We start from the raw sequence: 22,142 nt of genomic DNA on the forward strand, positions 1-22,142 counted from the left end.
GTTTGTGACAAAGAGTCAATTCCTTTGCATTAATACAGTTTCCGGCGATGAATAAATTGACAATATTATCAAAACTATAGTTTAATATGTTATCGAAGTTTGTAAATGTATTTTGTCAAGAGGATAAGGAGGGGGAGGGGGGGGGGCTAAAAAAATTACAAACCACAATAAAATAAGGTATGTTTTTTCTACTTCAGGTTCACTGCGATTTAATGGTCTCACGCTCTCAAGCAAAAATCGTTGAGAATTTTGCCAATTACTTCTAAAAAACCAAATCTAACAAGAAGTGCTTTACAGTGCTAAAATGTACATGTAAAGGGCTTCAGAAAAGCATAAGTGAGTTAGAGCGGTAAAATCTAAGCTTAGGGAGTTGCGACACTTCAAAGTCAGCCCTGTCTTAAAAATTGATGAGACTATTTATAAGGAGGCTGAATCTATGTGGGTTTTTGATTATTGATACAAAAAATATCTAATGAATAAAGACCTTAACTTCTTTAACACCAAAACTGAACACTTCAAAACACATTGTTCCATTGTTATTGTTCAGTGGATGCCATACTTGATCAAGATACTGAACAATATCTTTATATCACGCTCAACTAACTAGAACTAAATATGTCCGGACTACATCGGAACAAATTAGTCAGATGCTTTAATCAGTGTTTTAATCCTTAATTAGAATAAGATAACCTACTCTAACATTTTATAATTTAAACTTATTACCAATAGAACATAAAATAAATTAATATCTAAAAGATGTAAATGGGTTCTAAAGTGAATATTATCTGACAATGAAACCAAGACATCTGAATGACCGTGATATACCTCCGCACATCTTTATATCGGAATATTTAACATTTTTCAATCCATATTAGGAGTTGTAGACAGTAGGCCCGTTCTCTACACCTGAAAGGAAGCATGGGAGATGAAGATCTATGTGGTGGTACACTCTACACTAAAACCCACTATTTAAAAAATTGTCCCTTTTGTTTATAAATGACCCTATAGCACTTCATGTACATTTTTATATCATACTTGGTCGTCTTTACTATATCATCCTTAGTTGGATACACTGTACATGTACATCCTTATCTGCATGCTGTTATAAAGAGAAGCCATGAGTATTGTTTATGGAGATAATTAATACAGTTCAAACCCAAGCTTCGGTGCTCATTAAACATCCTAGTTAGGAGTACTTGGTCTTCCTACGTTCACCACATGCTTTCTATGCTCTCAAGTTTGAAGGGTGCACGGGGAAAAAAATGTGAATTTAAATAAATAAAATTGGTGTTATTTCTGCTCCAAACTATCCATTGCGCTTCATCCAGTTGTAGTTCACTTATAAATAAAACTTTTAGAACATTTCTGTTTTTTCCAAGACACCCTGTATATGATGAATTCAAAACATTCAATATGACAAATAACCTCCTGGATCGGTACTAATTCTACCCCAGTGAGTTGGCCTCAAAAACTCGCTCATTAGCAGGAAATGAGCCCCAAAATGGATCTATAAGAGGAAGCAGCTGCCCTGGGCATATTCAAGCCCACCTGGGGGGTTTCAAGAAACCATTTTTCTCCATCTTGGGGTTTTAAAGGCACCAACCAACTCCCCTTTAAGATGAAAGAGTATAAGATGTTTCAAATATCAGAAAAAATATTTGTTTTTATATTGTATTGTAACAAAAATGTTCTTTTTAATCAACGTAATTTATCTAAGAAACAATGTAGTCGAAATAAAATATTATAATGGATTTGTTTGATTGTTCCACAATTTTTTTATTTAGTTTTCCTCAGTAGCACGTGTGTTGAACAGTTTTTAGGAGAGAGCAAGTATTTGTATCTTTTACTCTCTCCTTGTGAAATTTAGGAAGATGGTTAGCAATAATTTTTGTAGTATTTTTATCAAAGAGAATAGAATATATATTATAGTGGAATTTACTAGAAAAAAGTGTAAAACGGCCACTTTGTTGTACTGTTTCCATACTGCAGGTGTACTTCACATATTTGCGCTTTAAACCTTTTGGGCCCTGGAATATCATTTTATAGAAAATCTAAATTTAATATTAAAAGAAAACCAAATTATGAAATAGGCTGGTTTCATAATTGACCAATGATCATTTCACATAAACTCTATGCCTTTCACTTTACAAACGATGATTTTCCGTTATAACTATAAATCAAATGATGTTTTTTATTCATACATGCATTGCAGTTTTATATAACAAGGTGTACAGTTTACATATATATATATGTAATTACGAATGTGTGTTAGATATTGGCGCGCTAAACAACATTAATTTCTATAGATTTAATAATTAAGTTTTAAAATATTTGTAATGAATGAAACTACAGACAAACACACTTATTTGTTAATTAATCATTAATAATAATCTAGCCTAGATATCTAATAATAATAGATAATAATTAATAATCACTGGTCAGCTAGTGTTTAATACCTATGTTCAAAATTAATCTGTTTAGTTGTAAAGCTACCGAAGGGGCCCAGGGCTCTTTGTAATAGACAGTTTTTTAGTCCTTAATATTTCTATAATAGCAGATTATAAAGTTTTTGAGGCGGGATATTAATCAGTCATTTGCTGGACGAGCAGGGTGTCAAAGAAGTATATGTATATCTTATCAAATATCGTGATAATATTTAGGGTGTCGTAAAAAAACGTATTGAACTATTTTTTTTAATTTCCGAACGTACAAAATCTTTCACAATTGTGCCAAATACAAGCAAGGTACACATATTCAAATCTTCATAGTTAGGGCTCTACAAAAAGTATAATTGGGTCAAGCTAGATAAAAAACATGGTGACACTTCAAAGTTGGTCTGGTCTCAATAGTCGCTAGTTGTTTAGATCGTTATGATTCCATGTAATTTTGTAATTGCTATGGAATAGTTTTTAACAGTTTTTAAATATCTCTGGGAGAGTTTTGTTATTGTTTTCCAAGGAAAAGATATGTTTATAGTTGATTCCCTTCATTGCTGGGATTTTTATTTAATTTTTATCTAATTTTTATCTAATTTTTATCTAATTTTTATTTAGACATTTTCACTTTTTGATTAAATTTTACATCAATGAATAGATGTAACGTTGGCTTCTTTGTATCTGCCCTTTGAACTATTCTCAAACAATGAGAAAACGTGTTTAAGATAAAAGAGACAACGTGCTTACCCTGTTTAAGATAAAAGACACAACGTGCTTACCCTGTTTAAGATAAAAGAGACAACGTGCTCATCCTGGTTAGATAAAAGAGACAACGTGCTTACCCTGTTTAAGAGAAAAGAGACAACGTGCTTACCCTGTTTAGGATAGAAGAGACAACGTGCTCATCCTGTTTAGGATAAAAGAGACAACGTGCACACCCTGTTTAAAATAAAAGAGACAACGTGCTTACCCTGTTTAAGAGAAAAGAGACAACGTGCTCATCCTGTTTTAGATAAAAGAGACAACGTGCTTACCCTGTTTAAGATAAAAGAGACAACGTGCTTACCATGTTTCAGATGAAAGAGACAACGTGCTCATCCTGTTTTAGATCAAAGAGACAACGTGCTTACCATGTTTCAAATAAAAGAGACAACGTACTCACCCTGTTTAAGATAAAAGAGACAGCGTGCTCACCCGATTTAGGATAAAAGAGACAACGTTTTCACCCTGTTTAAGATAAAAGTGACAAAGTGATCACCCTGTTTAAGATAAAAGAGACAACGTGCTCACCCAGTTTAAGGTATAAGACAACGTGTTAATCCTGTTTAAGATAAAAGAGACAACTTGCTCACCCTGTTTAAGTTAAAAGAGACAACGTGTTCACCCTGTTTCAGATAAAAGAGAAAACGTGCTCACCCTGTATCAAATAAAAGAGACAACGTGCTTGCTTACCTTGTATAAAACAAAAGAGACATCGTACTCACCCTGTATCAAGATAAAAGAGACAACGTGCTAACCCTGTCTAAAATAAAATATTGTTAAAATTTGTCGTTCAACCCCTTTACTCCTACCCTCCACCTATGTAAGTATAGTTATAACGCACCCAATAATAATGTTAGGGGAATGATGAAAAAAAGTCTTTCCCCAAAAACAATTCTTTAAAATATATGGCGTTGCTGTAGAAATAATATTTTTGATGGTAACATTATCTTATTGAGTTTTTTTTGTAAGTTTTTTATGTGTTCTTTTCCAAGGTGTAGGGGTTTAATTAAGCAATATATTGGAGAGAAGGGTGAGGGAGGGATCGAAGGATGTTTAGTGAGGGGGTGTTAAGGTGAAAGGGAGGGGGGGAGTGATGAAAAAAGAGGGGTTGCAGTTACCAATTACTTTCCTGCTTAACCTTAACCTTTAGTAATAAATCAATATAAATAGATATCTTATTTATACCTACGAAGTTTATAAGAGGATGGTTTTTGAAAAATAAAAAATTAGTAATCCTTTTATTAGGTCTAGCAACGATAAACTTTTAGTAATAAACAAAATCAATCTTATTATTGAAGAAATTTAAAAAAGTGATTTCATTGTACTTTTTTCATTATTGTGAAGATCTTCAATTTTTTTAATCTTAAATTTTAAAACATTAATTGGCCACGTATACACGAAAAATTGTCTTGTGAATTTCTGGAGCACAAAAGAGCAAGAAAAATGTCGAAATTTGTTTTTAAAAATTAGTAGATACACTAATAAATTGTAATCAAAAGGTTTGCTTTTAAATGAGACATCAGATAAAATGAATTTAAAGCCGAACATTGAACAATATTACGATTTTTTTGCGTGTTGGGTGGGGCGGCCTGGATTTACAAGATAACCCTGGATCATTATACAGAATATAGAATCAATTATTTCAGAAAATCCACCAAAATCACTTTTTCAATCAAAATGTTTGACCATGAAAAATGGAGCGGAGAGATTCCATCATTAATTTTGCCAAAATATCTGATAACGATACGAGAGGGATAATTAAGGTTGATAAAAAGGTAAAATTTGTCGGGGTCGGGTGCCCCTTGGCAGTAGCGGTATCTTTCACCTTTTTTATAATTGAAACGAAGCATTCAAGCTTTATGTTTTCCATCTTCATTCAGGGAAGTTTTTCCCAGTCTATATAGTGATTAATCCTCAGCTTTATAGATAGATAAGGAGGGGGGGGGGGCTTCGAGGGGGTAGGGTTTCTGTGGGAACCTAATGAGAGATGATGCTACCAAAAAAAGTTATTAATATTTAACGAGTTTGCTTTTTATTCCTGGGATTAAAAACTTAGTCAAACTCTTCAAACATAATTGAGTTTGGGAAATAAATGATATCAATTAATAATTTAAAACTCATTAATTTTTTATCAATGGCTATCAGCTGAAATGTGTGATAAAATTTCACGTTTTCAGATAAGTCTATTTTTTAAGCAACATCTCATTTTTAAAAGGAAAAAAATTATTTTATTACATTTTTTTTGAGATTTAAATATTTATTCATATGAGACAATTTATCACACTTTTTTATTTGTATTCAGAAAAAAATTATAATTTACATAAATGTTACATGTATATTTTTACAACATAGTCTCAAATATAATTTTTTTTAAAAATGCGATTTTAAGAAATGTGGTTTTCTAATAGAATTTTTCATGTTTTGCATGTTTCCTACTTTATATTTATATTAATTAAATTGACATTTTACCGGCATAAAACCAAAAACTTCAGACATTTTTATTATATTATATATAAAGTAGTTATCTCTGTTTGTATTTCCGATCATAACTCATGAACCCTTAAACCGATTTGCCTCAAATATTGATTGGAGAACCCTGTATAGGATTTAAAGAATGTGCTTATCTGGTTGAAAATTTATAGTTAAATAGATGTTGTTTATTATGTGGGAAAACTTTGGGTTTCCCAGCTAGTGCTTTGAAATGACCCTCCATGCAAGATTCACAACGGTACTTAAGGGTCCGGGTGTAAATCGGACATTGTCATCTTTGCATGGAGGGTCACTTTAAATTCTGCTTACAGTCCCTTTAACCCTATCTCTGCTGGGGTAGTTCTGGATGGATGGATTAGTAAGGAAAAAATTTATTTATTTGATATGGACTTAGGCATTGAAAAATTAAATTCAATAAATTTTTTAAAATAATGTTTTGCAATGTTTTATGAAATATTTTTTTTTTGTTAGAAAATGTACTTAAAGTCTTTACGTGGTTAGATTTTTGTTGTATGTTGAATATTAAGATAAAAACTGAGACAACAATAGAAAATACCATGGCAGACCTTAAATATTTCTTTCAAATCTTTAAAAACTTCATTTCAGAGTTATTTTAGAGGAATGCTCTGTCTTTAAACTGAGGGAGATAAAGGTCTTAAAACAGGCGGGAGATTTTAGAATCTTCAACATTTTAGATCTTTTTCTTTTAAACTTTAAAAGTCTTATTTTTAAAAAAATATATCTTATTCTAAGACCTTCTATGTTACTACATCCCATTCTAACCCCTGTAAACCCATACCTTCTATGTTACTACCTCTCATTTAAAACCTCTAAACCAATACCTCCTATGTTACTACCTCTCATTCTCACCCCTCTATACCCATACCTCCTGTGTTACTACCTCTCATTCTAACCCCTCTAAACCCATACCTTCTATGTTACTACCCCTCATTCTAACCCCTCTAAACCCATACCTCCTATGTTACTACCTCTCATTCTAACCCTCTAAACCATTACCTCCTATGTTACTACCTCTCATTCTCACCCCTCTAAACCCATACCTTCTATGTTACTACCCCTCATTCTAACCCCCTCTAAACCCATACCTTCTATGTTACTACCCCTCATTCTAACCCCTCTAAACCCATACCTCCTATGTTACTACCTCTCATTCTAACCCTCTAAACCATTACCTCCTATGTTACTACCTCTCATTCTCACCCCTCTATACCCGGCTCCTGTGTTACTACCTCTCATTCTAACCCCTCTAAACCCATACTTTCTATGTTACTACCTCTCATTCTAACCCCTCAAAACCCATACCTCCTATGTTACTACCTCTCATTCTATCCCCTCTAAACCCACACCTTCTATGTTACAACCCCTCATTCTAACCCCTCTAAACCCATACCTTCTATGTTACTACCTCTCATTCTAACTCTTCTAAACCCATACCTTCTATGTTACTACCCCTCATTCTAACCCCCTCTAAACCCATACCTTCTATGTTACTACCCCTCATTCTAACCCCTCTAAACCCATACCTTCTATGTTACTACCTCTCATTCTAACTCTTCTAAACCCATACCTTCTATGTTACTACCCCTCATTCTAACCCCCTCTAAACCCATACCTTCTATGTTACTACCCCTCATTCTAACCCCTCTAAAACCATACCTTCTATGTTACTACCCCTTATTCTAACCTGTCCTGAACCCATATACATAGATCCAGACTGCTACAAAAAGTTGCCTAAATTTTCCTTCGTTGTTTCCCCCCTCTCTCCAATTTAACCCCCCCCCCCTTTCCCTGTATCCCTCCTAGCTAACCTTATTGCAATCAGACACCGTTTCCAATTTCCTTGTATTACTCGAGACCTATAATCCAATACGAGTTGAAATTAACCCTAACCTTGAAAATTAGAACCTTTATTTACAAACTAAATATTCAAAAAACGCCACAATCCGTGAAACTGTTGATTTCGATTTAAAATTCGATGATGTTAATGGACCAAACCTCTGTAGAGAAAAAAATAGATGTCAGTTCCACATTTTATTAAAATATATTTCGGTCTGGGTTGACCCTCGTCAGTTCTTGAGATTGTTTCTGTCATGAAGATTATTTATTTTGTTTACCCAATGGTTTAGAAGACGCCAGAACATATCGGATATTGACGCAATTTATTAATCAATTATAGTCATTATCTGCAAAGATGAATGGCTGATTAATTTGGCTGTGAGTTAATCTATTTAATAAAACAAGACATTCGTACATATGTTCCCTCTGGCCGGCCAAACGGCTTGACCGAATGGACTGACATTTTTTGAGGGAACCCAGGGGTATTTCGGGGGTAACATAGGATAAAAAATTCAAAATAAATTTTTTCAAATTTTCCACGTGCAACGCCGGCCCCTTCAGCTGGTTATTAATAAAAACGCAGAAAATTAAAATAATCCAAAATTTGATTTTGAGAGTGCCCCTTTACCTTAGAAACCAATAGCACACAATTTCAAAGAATTGCGACATGAAAATTATGTCATTTTTTAACAGGCAAAGAAAAAAGAAAGTTTAAGTTTCCTTTGCTTTCGCCTCATACAGGGCCTGTCCTTGTAATTTAAATTGGCCTTTCATTTAAAGAGATGTATACAGTATACATTGTATACTGTATACTGTATAGTGTATACTGTATACATTGTATACTGTATACTGTATAGTGTATACAGTACACTGTATACACTGAATAGCATTTAAACTGTTAGCCACATGGTCAAAAATGTGGAAGCTATATTGTTGTTTTTCCCGATAAAAAGTGTTTAATTCTGACATTTTCCTCCTTTAGTTCTGAAGCAGAAATGTGCAATTTACTGTAAAGAGAAATCATAGTTGAAATTAATGAATATTCAAATTGAAGATAATATACTTATTCCGACAAAGCTTTGAAGGTTACCGTTTTGAATCGGACATGCTATATTCTATAACTGAAGACGACAACAAACTTTTCCAACACAATTCAGAAAATAACTTGTCATTTTTTCGATGCACAGGGTACACCCCCATTTTTTCTTTTCTATTTTCGAGATTAAGTTTTGTGAAAAGTTTGAGAAAGAATAGGCTCGACCTTGGTAGGATAGGATATAGTGGTGCACTGTATTCTATTCAATAGTCTAGTATTACAATCTGGAACTTTATATAGTAGACTATACAGTGTAGAAGGGCGGGGGAGAGGGGGGGGGGGTTAAGGGTAAAAATGTATTTTTTGTAAATTATAATTTTAGTATAAAGATAATTGTTAAATTTAGGCGAGGTTCTGTTCACTGACTGCACCCTTGCTTACACTATTTCAAGTTTGAACATTAATTTTTCTCCCATAAAATAATTCAAGGCAGCAGTTGCTTTTTATAACGGAAATTAAATTTAGATATTTTAAAAGGTTTATCACAACTTCATATATTATCAAAATAGAAAAACGCTATAACGCTTATAAACGCTACATTACATATAGATAAAACGTTTCTTCATAAAATGGTACCTCATAAAACGCCACTAGAAATATTCTGTAATATTTACATATCATTTTTCTCCATTTCTGTTTTAATGTATAAATGTTTTGTTTTTTATTTAAAATTTTAATTTCTAGATTTAGCAAGTACTTGCCCATATGGATTATATGTATACTTTAATTTCTGTATTTAAATCCAAAATTTGAATATTCAAGGTCTGTTTGACGACAGCTGTACAATGTACGGATGGGAGGGGGGGGGGGCCTTAAATGTAGGTTGGAGCTTGGAATCAACTAGTGGGAATCCTTTTCTCAAAATTAATCCAGAGAGTTGGTAACTTTTGAAGATACGGGTTAAAACTTAAATCCGATCACGAAACACTTGAGTGTCTTTGCTTAAACTTTGTCTTATACTCTCTAGGAGAGGGGGGGGGGGGGTAAATATTCCATTAACGCTCTTAATTGAACACAGGAGTTTTATGTTTAATTTTTAAAAGAACCTACATATATATTTCTCCTTAAACGCTTAGTAATCAGTGTTATCATGTTCTTACTTAACATTTCTCTGGATAGTTCAGTTCTCTTATCTAATCTAAGGTTAAAGAGATGGTTAACGATTAAAATCTTTTAAAGGTAATGAGGCAAGAACATTATAGAAGATTGAAGGGCTGGGAGATGCACTGCAATATTACTGAAACAATTTGATTTACACACAAGTATGAAAAAAAATCAATCTGGCTACATATTAGAAATTCAAAACATTTTTGTTCAACATTCTAAAAAGCTCAACAACAAGAGGAGCTGTGATTGAAAACAATATCGGGTTTTAATATTTCATGTAGTTTACTTTAAATATACTAAAGATCTGATGATTTAATTTTGCCTTTTCTGCATAGCAAATCATTTTTTAAAATTAATGTTGTTCACATGCTCTTGGAGAACAATCGAAATGTAGTTAAATGAATTCTGTGCGGTCGTCTCTGTAAATCATCTGTACAAGATGGAAATCACTGTTTGATTTGATCCCTAGATTCGCAATAAAAAGTTTCTGCAATTCTTCAGGTTAATTTTAGGTCCATTTGGACCCTGTTTCTCTTAAAACTATCAACAGTTTATTATATGCGGGCTGAGAGGTCCACGAAACTCCCTATGATTGCACAAATCTTTATAGGATTCCAAGTTAAAAGTGAAGGTTCACTTTACACCCTGATTAAACCTGAACCCTAATCACATCACTTATCTGAGTAAAAGACTGGGATAGTTTATATATCTTCTACTCACCAATTTAGATCTAAAACCCGGGAGCTTGGGTGATTTATCGAACCCTAGTCGCACTCCGACACTACAGATTTAAACCGAACCATCCGACTAACAAATCTTATACAGATTAGGCTTGTTTCGAATATTTATTTCGACGATTGAAAACATTTCCGAATTTCAGAAAATATAATTAATTTCTTATTTCAATATTTTTCAGCCAAAAAAGTACTTTCGACTAAATAATTTTTTAAGAATAGAAGAACATCACTACAAAACACCAGAGGGACAGAACCTTATCTTTTCTAATTAAAAGAATTCCTGAACCCACTTTTTTCAGTCCCTTGTCCACAAAAAGTGTTGTTATTCATGGCTTTTTTGAGGGCGGAACGAAGACAAGAATTTCCAAATTGTTTTAAATGAGGATGAGAAATATTTTAGAAAAATTCATAATTAAAACTTTTTGTAAAACCAGACATTTTAATGCAGCCATCAAATTTTTAAACGATTTTAAATTTGAAAAACTTGGTTGTTTTGGAAAAAGGACTGCAAAAATTTGTAAAAAAAAGTTTTGGATGTTTTTGCCAAACTGAAAACAAAATAGTTTTCCTTAGACATTAGACACCCAGACAAAGTCCAGCTGTTTAAAGGGATTGGTTGAACTAAATGAAATTAAAGGGAATGTTGAACGTAAATTGAATCCTAGTTTTATTATTTGTTCCGCTACATGTGTCCAGTTCCAAGCTCGGTTCAAGGTCAAAGGTCATTGGAGAACTTGGAAGCTTGACCCTGAATCCGAACCCCTGCAGTCTGCCAATTTCTAGAGGATGGACATTTCCAGGCCGGCGGGGGGTGGTTCTAATGTCCCAAGAATTTTAATAGTTCATATCTTGTGATAATTCATTTTTGCTTAATGAATAGTTTTAAAGCATGAACCTTGGTCTGGTACCATTCTATTCATTCATTCATTCATTCATCCTTCCTTTGGACCTAAAATCCATCCATCCTACACTACACCATCATATTCATAATTTCAGACCATTTTTTGTAAAACAACTTTTCCATAGAGAACCTTACTCATTATATTTTTTTAACTCTCCATCTTAATTTTTACATTTTACTTTTTACTTGAACATATTTCTAGTCATACCAGCCTTGAATAAAGTTTATAAAACTTGACTAAATTAAATTTTTATTTACCTTTAATCAAGGAGAATGTGGAAGCAATTACAGCACACCCACACTATACATGCAAATACAGAACAATAGCCCTAGTACACTGCACTATAGCCAGTACCAATACATGCAAATACAGAACATTAGCACTAGTACACTGGGCGGCAAAAAAACAAGGATATCTCTGTCATCCTTGATCAGACAAAGGTTTGAAGGATATAGCTGTGAATCTGACATGCAATTCTAAATATGGATAGTCTCTGGAGTCCTTTTGATTTTTAATTAATATAGCTCGTTTCATTCATGCATTTACTGCCATGGATTCATGCATTCATTCATGTATTCACTGCCCTGGATTCATGCATTCATTCATGCATTCACTGCACTGGATTCATGCATTCACTTGCCTGGATTCATGCATTCATTCTTGCATTCTCTGCCCTGGATTCATGCATTCCCTGCCCTGGATTCATGCATTCATCCTTGCATTCTCTGCCCTGGATTCATGCATTCACTGCCCTGGATTCATGCTTTCATTCATGCATTCACTGCCCTGGATTCATGCATTCATGCATGCATTCACTGCCCTGGATTCATGCATTCATCCTTGCATTCACTTATTCTTGCTTTGCAGTAATTCATTATAAAATTAATTTGTGATTCGTCCAGAAACTTTACAAAGCAAAGTTTTACGATAATCTCAGCTCTGGATTTACAGCGCATAAACTCTGCGACATTTTATGGCTTGATTCCTTTTGGGAACAGTTTTTGGAAATTTCAAGGGTCTACACTTGACCTTATATGTCACACGCAGTTTTAGATCAGGGCCGTAGCCAGAGAGGTTGGGGCCATAGGTTGGAAAAAGTTTAGTTAACAAATGTTTTTGGATAAAGTTCGTCATTGCAACTTTTTTATTTTACCGGGCTTCCCCCCCCTCGTCATTTGAGCAACCAGACCCCTCTCCCCCTCGTCTTGCATTACACAAGCTTTAACAAATATATCCCGTGTTCTTGCTTAATCCTGAACATTCTTTCCCAACCCTTCCTATCCCCTTTAAACCCTGGGATACACTCCTTCACATCCCTTTAAACCCTGGGATACACTTCTTCCCATCCCATCCCCTTTAAACCCTGGGATACACTCCTTCCCATCCCTTTAAACCCTGGGATACACTCCTTCCTATCCCTTTAAACCCTGGGTTACACTCCTTCCCATCCCTTTAAACCATGGGATACGCTCCTTCCCATCCCCTTTAGACTCTGGGATACACTCCTTCCCATCTGTTGTATGAAAATTTTGTCTGGTTAATAATTGTCAACAGAATATTTTTTACGTATTCCTTATTTATGTTTGTTTACAAATATTAATTTTTGATGAATGGAAATGTAAACAAACACGCCAGTTGTGTTGTGAATCCGGAGCTTAGAGCGAAAATTGGATTGATTGGATTGAATTGAATTGAGCTGAATTGAAACTGAAAGACGGGACATTCTGGTTTGGAGCCTGTTCTTTGATTGCATCTTTATTGCCAGTTCATCTCTTCATCTGTGGTTCTGCCCGGAAAAGTAAGCATAAACCTTTATTTAAGTTTACTTGAAACCCCCCCCCCCCAGCAGGAATAGGGTTAACAGTTTTCTCTTACCTTTGAAACCTAGAGAAAATGAGTAATCCTTCCCTCCCCCTTTACACACAAGGAGACAAGGAGTACTCCTTCTCTTCCCTTTGAAGCTCAGTAATCCTTCCCTTCTTTTTTAATCAATTAAATTTTTTCCTTCTTTCTTTATAGTGTTGTCGACAATTTTGTGATGGTTAAACAAAGATATCATTCTAATTGTTTCTCAAGAAAAGATTTAAAGGGAACCGTTGTTAATCGATTATGCCACTCTGTTCAATTAAGGGATAATATAACTATATTCCCTTAAATTGTAAATGAATTGTGAATACAATTTATCCAACTTGTATATATTTATACAACTTTTATATAAGAAGCGCAAAATACGCAATATCTAGTCTTTTTATGACAAAGTCGTGAATACCAAATACCCATCGCGAGTTTATAGATATTTAAATTTTGGATAAAAAACAGGTCGTTCCATGATCATTAAGTCTCGACCTTCGCACTCCGTTGGAGCTTTTAAAGGTGGGTGTTTGCAGTTTCAATTAGTTTGGTCTAACCTTGAGATTTTGATTAAGTTTTAGTAGCAATATTAACAGTTTATACTGCGCACCAAAAGTGGCCAAAAATCACCATAATTTCATCATAAACCCCACTCCTGCTATGCGGTCCAGTTTCAGTGGTCAGATTATTAACTTTTTTTCAGTGGTTTACGCATTTTAAAATGACAGGGGGAGGCGCTATGGATAAGAATTATTATCTTTAAAACTCAAAGCATGCCTACAGTTTAGAGCGTGGAGTTTGTTAAATAAAGTGAGCTAGCAGAGAATCATGAATGGTCAAGCCATAAACAATAATAAAATGCATCTAAATGTTACTGATAAAATATTCTTTGTTTTGACTTTGCTTTGGTTAATTTGTTTTAATTGAGAAAAGAAACTACTATGATTCAACTCATACTTTATACCTCTTTTAAAATTCTTAATCACTCAATGAACTGATTTAAGGGGACTGTAAAGGAAAAATAAAAGGGGGTATAGGCTGAAACCTGAGAATCTCAAGAGTTGAACGATACCTATAAGACATATATCTGTTGTACCTGTCTCGAGAAATTGACATAAAACTGTGTCAAAATTATACCAAAACGTATTTATGTAAGTAATACGTCCGTATCACATGACCAGAACCTCCTTCAATGGCAGTGCAGTATACTGAGGATATAGACAAAGCCAATTGACAATAATACTGCACTGCCATTGGTTGGAGTTCTGGTGACATTGTCCGGACGCATAAAATAATATTATCAATTATATCTATTAAAAATGAAAAATCATTAAATTCAAATAATAATAGGAGCAAACCTGAGTTTCTCAGGCTCCTCTGGGATATCGTTGTTTTAGATTGGTTACGTACTTGTTGAAGATAATCTGTTTAATATTTTTGACACAGTTTTATATCAATTTCGCGGGACAGGAACATCAAATAGATGTCAATCAACTCCTGAGATTCTCAGGTTTCAGCCTATACCCCCTTTCAGTTTTCCTTTACAGTCCCTTTAATAATAAACAGAAATATTGATCTGTTTACATTTATTCAGTGGGTCTCTGCAAATATGAACGTTTTGTTACATCAATTGGTTTACTTCTTTTTCTTTAACAGATATTCAAAATTTATATATATAAATAAATTTTCACATGAGGAGCAGTCTTCTGATTAGTTATGGTAAAGTTAACAATGTAATCCCTGCGAAGCTGAGTTAATTCTCTGTCAGAAGAATCGTTCTGAACAATCCAAATCTTGGCTTCTTTACACAACATCATAGTGAAATATGGCTAAAATGAAATAATTGAATTGGTAGAATTGTGAGTTTTCATTGTATACAACAAAACGTTCATATTTTTTTTTACAAATTGGAAAAATTCCTAACAAAAAAAATTACAGCAATTTGAAAATTGGAAAGATTAAAAGGACACCCTGTAGAAATTTAATGCTTCTCATATAATAATAAATAGCTGAAGGTCCTGGCGTTAACCGTGGAATCGAATTTTTGAAAAAAATTGAATTAAAAAAAATCTGTTTCTTAGCCTATGTTACCCCCGGGGCACCCATGGGTTCCCTTAACAAATGTTAGCCCATTTGGTCCCGCCGTTTGGCCGGCTATCGGGAACATATATATAAGACTTTCTTGCCTATATAATAAAACAAGACATTCGTATATATATATATATATTGCCTATAGCCGGCCAAACTCATGGGTGGCCAGGGGATGTTGAAGGGTAAAAAAATTCTAATTTTTGAAAACATTTTTTTTCTGAATTTTTTTTTCAAATTTTGTTTTCCACTGGCAACGCCGGGCCCTTCAGCCAGTTTTATTATATTGATATACTAAGAATTATTCAGCAGGAACAAAATTTAATGAATTTAAGGGGTCGCTGAAGTGCCTACTGCCGGTTCAAATTTGAATCACCGATTCAAATACTTCCCCTAATTCTATGAATTTGAATTGGTGGTTCAAACTTCAGCCGGCAATTGAAAGTTCAGCGACGTCGCTCATATTCATTAATTCTGCTCCAGGTTGCAATGATGCAGGGATGAGAAAATTTGAGTTTGTGGCAAAGACTCAATTACTTTCGAAAAATATTTTCTTACGTGAAATATTTCTTTTAAGTTCTACATATCTCTCTAAAAAGTGGCAACACAATCGCAATTATAAGTTCTGAATGTATGTTTATTGATATTATTAAGAAATTATAAAAATATGTTTAAGAAATAATAAATAAGCGTATTTGTTTCTTAAGTCATGATTTTTAACCTATGGCATCAAAAGTGGTAAGAATGAAAGCTCTTTTATCAGTACAGAAAGAACAAAGTACATGAATGCCTAAAAGTACAGTATGCACAGAAAGTACATAATATAAAGATAAAGTACGAATAAATGCAAAGTTGTAATGCCCTTGTGTTCATATAAATGCCCAACAAGAATTATTTAACAAAAAATAAACAGAAATGTATATAAAACAAAATAGATTAGATAGATAGGTCAACAGGCGCACTTGTATTGAGTCCGATTAAATCTGTTTAATCTTCGATAACACCATTTTTGCAAAAATATTTTGCTTGTTTATCATTGGAGGATTTTTTATATTTTTTGGTATTTTCAAGTCACGTGACTAATATTGAGTTTGAGACATGAGCGTCCCCTGAGTATGATTGATCTTGTTGGTTGAAAACTGATTGAAACTCCGAGAATATGTCCAGGGTGGATGAGGAGGGGGAGGATGAGGAGGGGGAGGAGGAGGAACAGGTGGTGGGATTGAAGGAGGTGGCCGGGTAGGGTACCGGACTCAGCATGTGTAGAGGTTGTGTTGAAGTTATTGAGGACGTATCTGGCGACTGTGATGAGGACGGGACGTGTCCGGTCAAGTATCCAGGTATACTCTCACAAAGGTCCCTGCACACCTCATCCAGGATATCCGAACCTGCATAGGTCAGTCCTTGCAGGCATAGTCGGGTACACCGGAGTAGCTTCTCGGAGACTTCGTCGGAGTCAGTTCTCCGACCTAATCTCAAGTCTGACTCCAAGTTCTTGGTCTCCTGTTGACAGCTGTTCAACGCTGTAAGAATACTCGCTGCGGCTAGAACACTGGGAAGCTGACAGCTGAACTTGATATGTGTTGCGGCCAGGGCTAAGATGGTTTCCGTTTTGATCCTAAGCCTGTGAATATCTATATGGCTTGGTAGGTGTAGCCTAGGTAGGATATGATCCAGGTAGTCCAAGGGTATGGTGGAGCTCAACTCCCATCGGAGCTTTGTCAGTATTAATAACTCCCAGTCCTTAAAGTACAGATTAATTAGTTGATTTATTTGTAATGTTTATACATTAAAAATATATGGTTCAATAATTCGAAAAGCATTGTGTTGTTTAAATACATAAATAAACCTAAACTTATTGAGTATTGACCTATATGTAGGTACAATGTACAAATTATAAATGCATTTAGATGAAGGGGGAGAGCCCCTGTAAACTGAGAACTAGAGACAGATGTCACTAAAACTTCTCTCTGATCAATGCAAGACCTGAGCTAAAAAAGTGTCTCAGAACCCCGGGAGCAATCATATCCTTGAGTGAACAGTAAAAGCGCACACTAAACGTGCGTTTCCACCTTTGTGCGATTGTCAACTTTTTTGATACTTTAAACTCTCAAAAAGTTAGAATTTCAATTTGATTTGTTAAAGTTTTTGCTCATCAAACATTGGGCAACAAGCTAAAAAGGAAGAAATAGGGAATTAATATACAGATTGAAAAGAATTGAGTTGATTTTTCAAAAGTTAAGGACACTTAATTACTTAATGAGAAGGATGAATAGATGAATGAATAAATGGATGGAAGGATGAATTGATGAATAGATGAAAGATGAATTGAAACATTACATTTTTGCTTCAAATACCAGAAACAATGTCCTTTCATTTGTTACTTGGAGGATTTCACAATCATCAATCCATCAATCTATCCATCAATCTATCGATCTATCCATCAATCAATCTATCTTAAAATCCATCTATTTTGTCTGTAAGCTTTGACCCCCCAAGATTAGAATATTTGCAAACGAAACGAAAAGTCCATCTTAGATAACAGATCACTCAAACTTTAAAACTACTCACAAGTAAGACGACATTTTGGTTGTATACCCGTATACGTATGACGTCATTTAAAGGGTGGAGGATGAACAGAGAGAAGGATAATACCGATGATACGGATAAGACAGATGAGATGGATGAGAAGGATGATACGGATGAGAAGGATGATACGGATGATAAGGATGGTACGGATGAGAAGGATGAGCAAGATTAGAATGATGCGAAAAAAAAGAAGAATGATACGGATGAGAAGGATGAGAATGATGAGAAGGATGAGAATGATGAGAAGGATGAGAAGGATGAGAAGGATGAGAAGGATGAGAAGGATGAGAAAGATGAGAAAGATTAGAAGGAGAGAAGGAGAGAAGAATGAGAAAAATGAGAAAGAGGAGAAGGATGAGAAAAATGAGAAGAATGAGAAAGATGAGAAGGATGAGAAGGATGAGAAGGATGAGAAGGATGAGAAGGATGAGAAGGATGAGATAGGATGAGAAGAATGAGAAGGATGAGAAGAATGAGAAGGATGAGAAGGATGAGAAGAATGAGAAGAATAAGAAGGATGAGAAGAATGAGAAGGATGAGAAAGGACTAGATGAATGAATTGATGAGCTACTGCTCCCATGCAGGCTTAAGAAGGAATGTTTAGGAATGACCTGAGAGATTTGTCCAAAACCTTCTCTCTAGTTCATGAGAACTAAAATACGTCAAGAAAGCCAAGGGAAGGAACAATATATGATGCTGCTCTCCGGGTAGGAATTGTAGATAGATAGATAAACAGAATGATAGTTACATAGTTAAATAGAGAGATAAACACATAGATAGACAGACAAAACTCATATAGATATATAAAAATATATAAAGATATAGATATATAAAAATATATATTTTAATCAGCTTCAAATTAAAACATTTAAATATATTTCAGGATCTTACTATCTATATATAGATAGATATTTTAAAAAATATATATATATGTTAAAAAACAGATAAAGGAATTGCATCTTTGCCACAAACTCAAATTTTCTAATCCTGTTATCTTGCAACATCATGGTGCAGACCTTTGATATTTCAAACTTAGATCAGTTTAGCTAACAGAATTCATAGTTTGAAATATCTAAGGTCTACGACATTGGGCTGCAAAGTTATAGGGATAAGAAAAGAAGAGTTTGTGACAAAGACTCAATTCCTTTAAATGAATAAATAGATAGATGTATCTATATAAATATATACATAGAAAAATACATTTTGAAAGATCCAGAAAACAAAAAGAAGAGAATGGAAAAAAGTGTTCAGTAGGGGAAAGGGAGGATAATGAGAGGAAGGGTGGATTCAAGCTTGAAATAAAACTGATAAAAAGAGGGGAAGGGGATGAGTTGAAAAATGAGAAATCATTAGTCCCCCCCCCCTCCCCGGCCCACCAGGAGCAGAATACTTTATATATTAATGAACTATTTATCTTCAATTGTCAGTTATAAAGCAGATTTGTTCTATATTTATAAAATATATTGAACGAATTTTTGGCTACGTACAGTGTAACTGTACAAGGCCAACCGAAATCTTGAAAAATAAAGCGGGAATTCAAAACATTTATAAATACAATTTTCAAAAGTTTCAAAAAAGTATAAAACAACAGACATTTATAATTTTTTTTTTTCAAACTTACAGGATGCATTTTTTAGAATGTTTGATAAAAAAGGATTTTGTGTGCTAGTTCAAAAATATATTCTAAAAAGCATTTAAGAAGCAGTTATTTATTATAAAAGTAAACTGAGGATGAGAAGTTTTGTGAATTTTAAAATATATTTTCTTTGTTCATTGCATGTTTGTATTCTAGTTTTAGTTTGAGAGGTTTCGTGAGTTTATAAAACGTTCATCCTGGAATAATTTACAGAGAAGAACACACACAATCTTATACACACCTTTAGTTCCTGGATTGTACAGCTGTAGTCCGTGTACATGACAAGTTTATCACTGGAGATGTGCTCCAAAGATCGGAATTTGGATCCCAGAAAAAGGCAGGCGGCTCCAAGAAGTTGGAGCTGAGATTTATTAATTCTAAATTAAAAACAAATTAGGCGAGTGCTAGCAAATTTTAAATAATGATACCATTACTATTCAATGATTTAAAAATAAATGGACAAAAAAGTAACATCAGAAATTTGAGACAAAAAGACTAACAGGACAGAAAAGATATGAAAGATCACGTATGGGACGAGATTAGGATAGTCGAAACAGGACAAAAATATAACAGATATGAGAGGACAGAAAAGACATGAAATAACACAAAGTATGTCAAAGATATAAATGATACTAGAGCATGGCAAAGTAAGCGACGAACCTGCAAACGGCGAGGAATCTGTCCATGAGGTTCATGGCCAAGCAGAAGACCTCCGGCTGGCAGCAGAGCTCCTGGCAGACCTCCAGCATCCAGTCAGATACTATCTTTCTCATGTGAGGTTTAATCTCTATCTGAACCTTACTGAAATACTCGCTAGGTGTTGGCGTATACCTGAAAAAAATCATTCATGACACTTACTAACTTCCATCGCACCCGAACATGTATTAAGTTTGAAATATGGGCGTTTTTCTGTCTCCATATGAATGTAAGTCATAGAAACTTTTTGTCAGTTTCATTTAAATAGTTTCAACCTATTGACATTTAGTGGGACAATGCATCCAACTGAACTATTGGAGGGGAAAATGCGCGTAAAAAATGTTGAATAAAACTCATGAATACATTATATATTTGCACATTTGCATTTTAGGGCATTTTAGGGGACATTTGGATAGAGAGATAGATTATGTTTTTAGACCCTGTCTATTGTTACACTAGAAATGGATATTTGAAAAATATGCAAATGACAAGTTTTTAAAATCTTTTTTTAATTTTTCTTATTGAAATCGTCAATTAAAACAATCCTAAAAAGATCCTAGCATTTTTATCAAATAAATATAAACTTGGTTAAAGTTAAATAACAACTTAGAAAATAAAATTGGAAACATTTCTCGGACCAAAGACGCAAAATTATAAAAAGTTAAAATCTTACCTGTCTTCGTTTTTTAATAAATTTTGTAGAACTCTATCATCCTTTAGTATAATAGTATCACAGTCTGCTTTCACCGGAGGATGCTGGAAATTTTCATAAATCTGTTTACAGGGGACATGTAGAGGTTTCAGCTCCGATTCTTGAAGTACCTCCTGGCACAGGAGTTGGTATGATTTTATCTCCTTATATTCAGGGGGACAGTTCTCACTGTTAGAGTCGTGTCTGTATTTAGGAGTGGAGACCAGAGTCTCAGAGCAAATCAATCCATTCGCCATTTCAGTGATAATTCAACCTCTAGTTGATAACCCGGAGCAGAGAAATATTCCAAACCTGCGAGATGCTTCAAGATTAAAGGTCTTGTTCATTCATCTTTCTTGTCCGTTCATGGATTTTTTGCTCATTTGTGAATCCAAGTCGGCGACAAAAACTGTTGGACCTTCTCTGACAAAAAACTTGTTCCAATTCCTGACCTATAGATGTGATCTCTTTAACTGTCAAAATGCGACTGAATGAGTCTCGCCCTGGGAAGGAATTTCTGCTCTCCCCGGTCCGGTCCGGGGGGGGGGGAGAGCACTAGAACAGCTGACTGCCCTCCTAGTCCTAGTCCTGCCCGACCAGCTGATTCAGGCAGTCAGCCACGGAGCTGCCTGGAGCTTCAGCGGAAGCTGTTTCTAGGACCTGGAGTACCTATGGTTCGACGCGGACAGTAGGGAACGCTCCGCCCCTCCTCTTCCCTCTCATCCTTCCCCCTCGCCCAATATCCTTCCCCTCTCCTCTCCAAGTGTCATCCCTGCGTTTTTTCTTGTTTTCTAATCTTCAACACCTCTCAAGTTAAATCTCTCTTCCCATCCTTCCATTCACGATTTTTTCTCATTTTTATTCCTTTTTTTCGATTCTCTTCACATAATTTAAGTTCTTCCTTCCTTCTCGACAATTTTGTATCGAATGCCACAATTTATGTAAAGGGTTACTTGAAAATATGCCCCTCCTTACGTATCCCTCTTTTATCTCCTTTCTCTGTTTTGTCATTTTCATCTCCATATTGCCATTTTGACTTTCCATGGCGTCCTTTCCCCATACCCTCTCCAGTATCCCCCTACCTTCTCCACTATCCCCCCCCCCCGGAAACCAAGTCCTGTAGAACGACGTAAATGTCAGAACCCCAATATTTAGGAGAGAACCAAACTGTATACTCCGGATATCTGGAAATATTTACAATATGA

The 22,142-nt window shown here is 34.7% G+C and overlaps 1 protein-coding gene across 1 annotated transcript; it reads right to left on the bottom strand.

The window, feature by feature from the left end:
• Window positions 1-16,274: 16,274 nt before the first annotated feature.
• LOC111711328 (G1/S-specific cyclin-D3) lies at window positions 16,275-21,651 on the bottom strand. The gene is made up of 4 exons (XM_023485660.1): window positions 20,920-21,651; window positions 20,211-20,381; window positions 19,792-19,927; window positions 16,275-17,068 (listed from the first exon to the last, which is right to left on the bottom strand). The coding sequence occupies exons 1-4, from the start codon at window positions 21,192-21,194 to the stop codon at window positions 16,397-16,399; spliced, it is 1,254 nt and encodes a 417-aa protein (XP_023341428.1). The 5' UTR covers window positions 21,195-21,651; the 3' UTR covers window positions 16,275-16,396.
• Window positions 21,652-22,142: the final 491 nt, after the last annotated feature.

Source organism: Eurytemora carolleeae, unplaced genomic scaffold, assembly GCF_000591075.1.
Source record: "Eurytemora carolleeae unplaced genomic scaffold, Eaff_2.0 scaffold1142, whole genome shotgun sequence".
Lineage (NCBI taxonomy): Eukaryota > Metazoa > Arthropoda > Copepoda > Calanoida > Temoridae > Eurytemora > Eurytemora carolleeae.

What these genes read in the sequence shown, in the direction of transcription:
- LOC111711328 (XM_023485660.1), bottom strand. Translation starts at nt 21,194, where the DNA reads ATGGCGAATGGATTGATTTGCTCTGAGACTCTGGTCTCCACTCCTAAA. An exon ending in TTATTAAAAAACGAAGACAG is followed by an intron (nt 20,382 to 20,919) that starts GTAAGATTTTAA and finishes GATTTTTTTCAG; the next exon opens with GTATACGCCAACACCTAGCG. An exon ending in GTACAATCCAGGAACTAAAG is followed by an intron (nt 17,069 to 19,791) that starts GTGTGTATAAGA and finishes CTGTACTTTAAG; the next exon opens with GACTGGGAGTTATTAATACT.